This window comes from Balaenoptera borealis (assembly GCF_965194805.1).
Source record: "Balaenoptera borealis genome assembly, chromosome: 6".
Taxonomy (NCBI): Eukaryota; Metazoa; Chordata; class Mammalia; order Artiodactyla; family Balaenopteridae; genus Balaenoptera; species Balaenoptera borealis.
Window position 1 is genome coordinate 72,558,527 of NC_138863.1, and position 9,918 is coordinate 72,568,444.

The 9,918-nt window shown below is 32.9% G+C and overlaps 1 protein-coding gene across 7 annotated transcripts in view; it reads left to right on the forward strand.

The window, feature by feature from the left end:
* Positions 1-9,918, forward strand: part of WDSUB1 (WD repeat, sterile alpha motif and U-box domain containing 1) — a 72,944-nt gene that overhangs the window by 27,994 nt on the left and 35,032 nt on the right. For 6 of the 7 annotated variants that reach the window (XM_082395342.1, XM_082395343.1, XM_082395344.1 and 3 more), the window contains 2 exons: positions 661-840; positions 8,876-9,016. In XM_082395342.1, coding sequence (XP_082251468.1) covers positions 661-840; positions 8,876-9,016 — 321 coding nt within the window. The remainder of the gene's footprint in view (positions 1-660; positions 841-8,875; positions 9,017-9,918) is intronic. The other variant, XM_082395347.1, reaches the window with a different exon arrangement.

The following is a 9,918-nucleotide window of genomic DNA, read 5'->3' on the forward strand; positions in this document are numbered from 1 at the left end:
AAATTATTCATGTTGCTTTTCTCAATATAAAGCATACATCCAAATTTAATATAATTTAAAAATAATTTTAGAGAACCCAGTGTTAAAGTTAACCCAGACATCTACATTAAAACTGTTGGTAAATGCTTTTGGATGCACATTAATGTATATCATACCTCCCATAGTTTTGTAAGCTCTTTATTTATACTCCATACTAATTTTTCAGATAAATATAGCCTAGAACAAAATAGAAATGATAGTTTTATCTTATTGGTTTTATTTTTGGTTTTATCAAGCAACATTGACACATAATTTAGGAGTTTTATTTTTATCACTGTCAGAATTAACCAATTAGTGGTGCTGATATGCAGATGACAGATCACATATAATACTTCTGCTGATATGAATTTTATATAATAAAGATAAACTTTTTCTGGAGTGAAAAATGTTCCGAAAGAGTAGCATTTAACGTAGCATTAAATAATACTTTATACGTAGTATTATTTGATTTTTAAAAATTTCTTAAAGGATGTTAAAGTAGAAAACACAGACTTAAGAAAATTTCATTTACTTTTTAGTACAAAGTGAGAATGTTTATAAAGGATATACTTTTTCTCTTGCTTGTTGTTTTTTCACTTACTTTTTGTTTGTGGGGTTTTTTTGGTTTGTTTGTTTTTTAAGCAAGGATCGCAGAAGATCAACCAAAGCAATTTACTGAAGATTGGTCAGAGGATGATGTCTCAAACTGGCTTTGTGCACAAGGATTAAAAGACCTTGTTGGTATTTTCAAAATGAATAACATTGATGGACGAGAACTGTTGAATCTTACAAAAGAAAGTCTAGCTGATGATTTGAAAATTGGTAAGACTAGTGAAAGTTAGGCAGTCTTAAAAACAACTGTTAATAATTTACTCTGAGATTGGTTTTAATTGCATTAATGGTTTCCTCTTAATATTCTAGCATGGTAGTAGTTCTGGTATATGTCTGTGTATAGAAGTATAGTATATTTTTATTAGATTATGGAAAAGAAATGTTACATACTGTTTCTTTAGGTAATTAAATTTATCATGTAACTGTAATTTTTAAAATGTGTATATTTTTAAAATTGTGATATAATTCATCCTTTTATAAGTATACAGTGCAGTGACTATTCAGAGTTGTATAACCATCACCACTCTTTGATTCCAGAACATTTTCATCACTTCAGAAAGAAACTCCATTCCCATTAGCAGTCACTCCTATTCCTTGTCTCTCTAGCTCCTGGCAACCACTAATCTACTTTCTGTCTCTAAGGATTTGCCTGTTCTACATTTCATAAAATGTATGACCTTTTGTGTCTGGCCTCTTTTGCATAGCATGTTCTCAAGGTTCATACATGTTGTAGTATATATTAGTACTTCACTTTTTTATGGCCGAATAATATTCCACTGTATGAATTTATCACTTTTTGTTCATCCATTCACCAGTTGATTGGATTTAGATTGTTCCCATTTTATAGATTTTTATGAAAAATGCTTCTATGAACATTCATATACAAGTTTCATGTGGGCATCTGTTTTCAGTTTTCTAGGGCGTTACCAAATCATACTGACAGAACTTGGCCGGAAGAAGATGTCTCCTTTTGTGATTGGGAGTTGGGAATGAGTGTTATTAAACTTAATTGCTCAGGAAGAAAAGACCCTTTACCAGCTTGAGGGCTAGTAGCCCCTCAGTATGGGCAATGAGCAACATTTGGGTATATTTACTATAACTCTGAAAAGGCATCTGGCTCTTAAAAAGATGACAAATTAATAAGATGACAAATTAAATAGGCCATCAGCTCCTGTACCCTCTTCCCCACCCCTTCCCCATCCCTGGAAATGCTACATAATTGAAAACTGATGGAGTCTAGATACAAATAACCATCAAATATACAAAACAAAACTCTGAAAACTGTCGAGTGGAAGTGTGGATCATATGGTAACTCTGTGCTTGCATTTGAAGAACTGCCAGGCTATTTTCCAAAGCAACTGTGCTTTTGTATGTTCTCACCAGCAGTGTATGAGGATTCCAGTTTCTTTGCATCCTCATCAATACTTGTTTAGTTTTTCAATTATAGCCATCCTAGTGGTTTCTCATTGTGGTTTTGATATGCATTTTCCTGATGACTAGTGATGTTGAACAACTTTCCATATGCTCATTGGCCATTTGTATATCTTCTTTGGAAAAATGTCTGTTCAGATTCTTTGTCCATTTTAAAAACTGGGTTATTTGTCTTTTTATTGATGAGTTTATATAAATTTAGATACTAGACCCTTAATCAGATATATGATTTGTAAATATTTTCTCCCATTCGGTGGGTTATCATTACACTTTCTTGAAAGTGTCCTTTGATGCACAAAAGTTATAAATTTTGGTGAAGTCCAGTTTATCTGTTTTTTTTCTGTCATTGCTTGTGCTGTAGGTGTCATATCTAAGAAACCCAAACCTAATCCTGAATCTTGAAGATTTACACCTGTGTTTCTTCTATGACTTTTATAGTTCTAGCTCTTACATTTAGGTGTGTGATCAATTTTGACTTAATTTTTGTATATAATGTGAGGTAAGAGTTTAGCTATATTCTTTCAGATGTATATATCCAGTTGTCCCAGCACCATTTGTTGAAAAGACTATTCTTTCCCCTTTAAATTGTCTTGGCACCCTTGTTAAATATCAGTTGACCATAAATGTGAGGGTTTATTTCTGGACTCTCAATTCTATTTCACTGATTTATTTGTCTATCCATACGCTAGTGCCACAGTGTCTTAATTACTATAGCTTTGTAGTAGGTGTTGAAATTGAAAATTGTGTGTCCTCCATCTCTGGGTTTTTCTTCTCCCCAGGATTGGTTTTGCTCCTTTGGGTCCCTTGGCATTTCCATATGAATTTTAGGATCAACTTGTCAAATTCTGCAAAAAAGCCACCTGACTTTGATGGGGATACTGAATTTCTATGTCAATTTGGGGATTATTGTCATTTTAACAATATTCTTCTAATCCATAAGCACAGGATAATTTTATGTTTATTCAGGTCTTCTTAATTTCTTTTTCAACAATGCTTTGTAATTTTCAGTGCACAAGTCATTTTTTCTTAAGTGTACAATCCTCTGGTTTTTAGTATATTCACAGAGTTGTACAACCATCACCACTATCTAATTTCAGAACATTTTTATCCCCCTAAAAGAATCCCATTCTTTCCTCTTTCTAGCCTCTTGGCAACCACTAATCTATCTTCTGTAGAAATAGGATCTACCTATTTTGGACATTTCTTTTAAGTGGAACCATACAATATGTGGCCTTTTTATCTGGCTTTTTTTATTTAACCTTTCAAGGTTCATCCATGTTTTTGTATGTGTAAGTACTTCCTTTTTATGGCTGAATAATATTCCATTGTATGGCTATACCACATTTTGTTTATCCACTCATCAGCTGATGGTCATTTGGGTTGTTTCTACTTTTTGTCTGTTATCAATAATGCTGCTGTGAATATATGTGTATGAGTTTTTGTGTGAGTATATTTTCATTTCCCTTGGATATATGATTAAAAGTAGAATAACTCTACATATACCATTTTGAGGAGCTGGCAGACTGTTTTCCAAAGCAGCTGTACTATTTTGCATTCCCGCCAGCAATGTGTGAGCTTTCCAATTTCTTCACCTCTTTGTCAACACTGGTTATTACCTATCTTATTGATTATAGCTATTCAATAGATGTGAAGTGCTATTTCATTGTGGTTTTTGATTTGCATTTACCTAATGATACGGAGCATATTTTCGAGTGCTTATTGGCTGTTTATATATCTTCTTTGGTTAAAATTGGTTTGTCCTTTTATTGTTGAATTGTAAGAGTTGTTTTATGTGTTCTGGCTACTAACAACACATCCTTATCAAAAACAGTTTGAAGTCTTAGTGTTGTGCTCTAATGAACATAATACTCAGACACTTAGCAGTATGCTCTAGTAAAATCTTAATTAACCAGAAAGCTTAGGAAATAGGATGTCCATAGTGAATTTACTGTTAATGAGGAGTCAGCAAAAAAAGTGTTTGTTATAGAAAATCATTCTAAAGTATAGTAGTATACTTTCATTATATAGTAAATATAGTATGTGAACCTATTTAAGTGTCTTGGAAGCTTATGGCCTTTTAAGAAGTTAATAGAATGATGATTTTGTGAAAATAATTAGAATCAGATGGTTTTGTACTCAGGCCATACTGTGAAAGTTATTTTTGTATCTCTAGTAACTTATTTCCTTTATAATTTATAATTTACTCTTTCTTCCTGAAAGTAGGTAATAGAGTACAGGTTTTTTTTCATTTTTGTTTTTAAAGTTCTGGTGAATTTAGCATGTTCATTTGCTGATTTCTCATTACTCTCTCACAATAAGTTTTAACAATACCTTATCACACAGAAGCACATGACAATATAAAATAATAATTTCAGATTTCAACAAAGGATGTTTCAAAACATAAGAGAGCATAGTAAAAACAATAGCAATAGAATTCTGTCCCAATAGCCCGATAAATAAAGTATATAAGAAATTCTTACAGGATTCAGTTAATGGCCTGAAATAGTTTTTGAAGGTGAGTCTCGGGTTTAGTAGTTAGGTCATTCTGAAGTTCGGTGAAACAAGTTTTGGAACTACCAGGCTCAAGCCAAAATTGAAATATAATTTAAATAAGTCTGCTGTGGTCTAAAAGCTGAATTAGGAAGATCATTATAAATGGAGACAAGAACATTGCATACTCTCTAGTAAGTAAGGAATTTGCTTTGTGTTTGTGCTTAAGATTTGGAAAGTTAGCAAATACAACAAATTAAATACAGAATAAATTAGTAAATTTTAAAATAAATTTTTAAATAAATATTTTTTTTCTACATCATTCTAAAGTATCAATATTTTAAAGTTTTTGCAAAATTTTAAAGGGTCAGCAGGCTAACATTAATCTTCTACAAGTGCTGCTTTAAGCTACAGTGGATTTCTGTTAGTCTTGAGTTTTAAGAAAAGTAGGCTCTTCCTCAAAACAGTAAATTGGAGTAATAGACAAGTGAAATTGGGTCTAGAAAAAAATGTGTTAAGAGGCAAATTGATGAGTACGTGATAATGAATTTTACTCTTGTGATGCATAACTATTTTACTTGCATTTGCTTTTGTGGTACAGCTGTTAAAACGGTTCCTATGTCAATGTGAATAAATACGAATTTAACATTCATCATATGAAGGAAGTTAATTAATTTTCAGTGAAGTATATTGGAGTGTTAGGGGACAAAGTAGTATATCTATTACGTTTGACACTTAAAAATTATTTTTAAGGAGCCAAGCAGTCTATCAAATCTTCTTTCAATGAGCCTTTGTAAATATACAATAAAGGAACCTTCTATAGATTTGAGTATCTGTTGGAACCTGGTGTTTTAACCTAGAGTAATAGTCCTTTTCTAGGATAGTGTTAATGAAAACTAAGGGTACAATAGACACACAGTTTTAGGAAGGAAATAACTCCTTATATCTAGTGCTATATTTGCATAAGGAATATCCAGAAAGAGATTACAGGTACAAGAGATCCTTGATATTAAGAGAGGTATGTCTTAAGACATATGTGTATCCATGAATTTGTGAACTCTATGACAGCCTTTAATATTGCAACCAAAAGGCATAAAGTATGAAGATAAAGAGCAAGTCTCTTTGAGATGTGATACTAGGCAAGCAGTAAGTCCACTAACTAGCCACGTGATTTTCATCTGCAGTTTGGCTTCAGTTTATATCCAGGCCTCAGGATTATTGCAAACTGCTACCTATCCTGGAGTTTGGAATTGCTGTAGACAATATAATGGTAGAACCATGGAATGACAAATGACAAGGAACTACTGTATATCGTGTCAGTCCTTACCCTTATATTCAACTAATTATCAGTCATAGATTCTTAATTGGGAATGAGGTTTTTTCAAAGCGTTCCCTCTTTTTATTCTTGTCTTTCCAAGAAACCATGAAAGCACATGAGACAATTTTATCATTTTCTGCTTTAAAAATTATTATATCAAATGCTTTTTAAAACTTTATGCACCAGCTGTCTTAACATCCTCAGATTTTGGAAGTTTCATGTTTCAAATCCTAGTAATACTTCCTTATGTAGACTTTCACTTGTTGCCTAACTGCATATACTGTTAAGTAACAAGAACATTTACCATTTTTTCTTTGCACACAATTGAAGTGAAATAGTCCTTTCACAGGTATAGGCCTGTGCACTGACCTGCTGTTAGAGTGGGCATAACCCTTCCAGTTCAGCTGCTGGTCTCAAATTGGCCTACCCCACTTTCCTGAGAGTAGGGCTTTTCGGGGTCTCCATTCCTCAAGCCTATCAGATGTCCTGTTGCTTCCGCATTGATATCAATCATAGGTCTTATGGATGTTGGTGGTTTATTCTCTTCCACTTTTAGTGGGATTCATGAGGATACCCTGCTACCTTGTTTTGTTGGAAGTGTCGGTGGGGTTTGATTTTGCTATCTCGTTGCTCTGTTTTTATGTGGGGATTCAGAGAAGTTTAAAAATTATATTGCTTCTATCACCATCTTCTCTAAGTCCTTTAAAAAATCCCTACTGTACCTATAGTTGTGTGTCCCTTTTCTTTCCTAATATAGTTTTTATGTCTTGTTTTCTCTTGATCTTTCAAGTCAGAAGTTTGTTAATAAAATTTATCTTTAAAAAATAAAAAGTTTTAAAGTTTTTTTTCTCCAAGAAACCAGCTTTTGATTCTCTTGTTCTGTCTCAGGGCATTGCAGAGGTGATTCAGTGACCAGCCCAGTGGGCTGTAATTGTTAGTCCAGGCCATAGCGCTCTCTTGTTACCCTGCCTCCAGCTCATGCTGGCGTTGCTGCCTTAGCAATGATATTTACAGGACAAAGTTGGGGAGAGTGAAGGCTACAAGTAGAAAGGTATTTCTTCCATTTATGTACACAAATCTCTGCTTTAAGCTATTTCCCATCCCCTACTCTGGAACCTAGTTACTTCTGTTTCCTTGAGGGTTTTCGGAATTTTGTATTTTTGATGGTTATTTGTGTCCAGGCTCCATCAATTCTCAATTATGTAGCACTTCCAGGGTTGGGGAAGGGGTGGGAAAGAGGGTACAGGAGGAGATGGCCTATTTAATTTGTCATCTTATTAATAGCCAGATGCCTTTTCAGAGTTATAGTAAATATAGCTAAATATTGCCCATTGCCCGTACTGAGGGTTTACTAGCCCTCAGCTGGTCAGGGTCTTTTCTTTCTGAGCAATTAAGTTTAATAACACTCACTGCCAAACCCCGATCACAAAAGGAGATGTCTTCTTCTGGCCAAGTTCTGTGGATATCATTTGGTAACTGCTTGCCTGAGGGCGTTCTTAAATGACATTAAAATTAGACAAGGGTAACACACAATTTAACCTTTTCTTGAAATAGGGTTTCTATATTCTTTATTAATAAACATTCTAAATATTGGCACACATGTATATTTGACAAGGTAATATATATATATTGTTTTCAGAATATTAAATACCTCTATATCCTTATTACATGTTGTATAATTTTCCCCTTAAATGATATGACTTAATTATGTTAGTTATGTAATTACTAACGTGTCTAATTAGTCTAATTATAAACGTGTTGTGGTGCTTTTAAAAAATTGTTTTAAAAATCCTCAGTTTTGTTTCAATGAGTTACATAGGAGGTAAGTCATAGGAAAGCAGTAAAGCAGTTCCTAAGATGTAGGCAGCTGCTAGGTTGACTTGCCATACTTCCATAGATATGGTCAATGAGTCCAAATAGATTTGAACAGTTTATTACTCATGGCACAGCAGGCAGCATGAGCTTCATATTTAAATTGGTTGCCCTTTCCGCCTAGTCTTGTGGGGGCAATTTGTGTTGGTGTCATAGCTGAGGAACCCTGAGTTTATGAACCACCACCCGCCCCCCACCAATCTTATAAAGGGACTGCTAGCAAACTAGTCCAAGAGGAAGACATTATCTTTGTACCTGTCAGGAAACAAATCTGCCCTCAGACTGGGAGGGAAACGCTATCTCTAGCTTCCAAGTAAGTTTGCAGACATCCTTGAAAAGATTGCTAGACAAAAGGTGTCATAAGGTGTGTATAAACACTATGGAGAATTACCTTCCAATCAGAAAGAAAGTTGATTTGGCTTTTTATGGGAACTCTGAGGTGTTCTGAAATGTAGTTCTTTTTTCCTACCCACTCTACACCCCCCAAACACCTCCACCTAAAATAGAACTGTCAGCTAGATTATCTAAAAATATAAACAGATAATCACACTAAACTTCCTAAACTTAATTGTATTAATCTTCCTGAAATTAAAAATTAAGATAATTTTAAAAACTTAAGATAAAAGTAATACAAATGAATGAAACGTATGTGTAGAGTCTTGGACAAACATATGAACTTTATTTGAGATTGTGTTTCATATGAGAATCAGCAAATAATATACCCAATTTCATAATGTTTATAAATATAAGACAATTTTTATATTATCAAATTGAACATCTTTAAAAATGATTTTTAAGAAATTTTTTGTTGTCTAAATAAATTAACCTATAATAATGAGCCTTTTCTGATTTTGTGTGGTATATTAGTATTTGGGCAATCTGAAATTCTTGAGGAACTTTGAGAATCTAAAGTTATTTAGAATAAACTTTCTCTTGCTGAGTTATTTTAATCACACAGTATTCTATACTACAAATATTGATTAAAGAATTTATAAAGAAAAGGTTCCATGTGGTAAAACAGAATGTCTGAAGATTTTTGGTTGTAGTAGGTGAAATTTCTCTTTGTTTGCTGAAGACTTGCATAAAGGTTACAAGTAATAGTTCTCCAGCCCTAACAGAATAATTTCTTTTCAGAATCTCTAGGGCTGCGTAGTAAAGTTCTGCGGAAAATTGAAGAGCTCAGGACAAAGATAAAAACCCTTTCCTCTGGAATTCCTGATGAATTTATATGTCCAATAACTAGGGAGCTTATGAAAGATCCTGTCATCGCATCAGGTATGTGATGCTATTCTAAATTTCAGGGCATATTATGTACTAAATGAATAAATAATGTAGACAGTTCACAGAAGTTTGTTTAAATGTGAAACTTTTTCAAAATTACTTTATTTCTCATAAGTTCTTTCTCTTTTTTTTTTCTTTTTAAAAATTCCTTAGATCTGAGGTGAACTATTGAACATTGTATATTTCTTAATGAATAAAATTGGATGGAGCAGGTTTGGATAAGATTAGAGACAAAAGAAATAAGCTTGACAAGCCTTACTTAAACTTGTGAAATATGTATTTAGTTACTAGAATGTATAGTTAAAATATTGTTTTTTAAGATACACTGTTGAGATCTATTATATTTATTTTGTCTATCATGAATTTAAACAGCCTTACAGAAATAAGAATTTAAAGGTTATAAAGTTAACATCATTTCACATTAATTTCTAATCTTTGTCAATGAACACAGACATACATACTTTACATAGTTGTAGTCAGTGAATCCATATTGTGCTTTTTATTTTTAAGACTGTTATATACATTTCTGAATATTGACTTAGTCTACATAATTTTCAGTGTTAATAACTTTATTCCATTGTAGCTCTGTGCTACAATTTGACTCTTCTACTATTTGGTGTATGTATATGTTTGAAAAGCTTTATATTGTTAATAGCATTGTGCTGATATCTTGGTACTCCTTTCATTGTGTTGTTAGCATTACTTAGGGGTATTTTCATGACATGTGTTCCCCAAAGCAGAATTAACCAAACAGAATATTTTATGAATGTTAAAAAGAACAGTTTTGATAGTTCTTGTTAGGTTTGTTATTAGATTGTTTTCTAGAAAAAAATATTTAGAATGCTACCAGAAATGTATGTAAGTGTACCTGTTTTTCCAGTTTTGTGATCATTGAA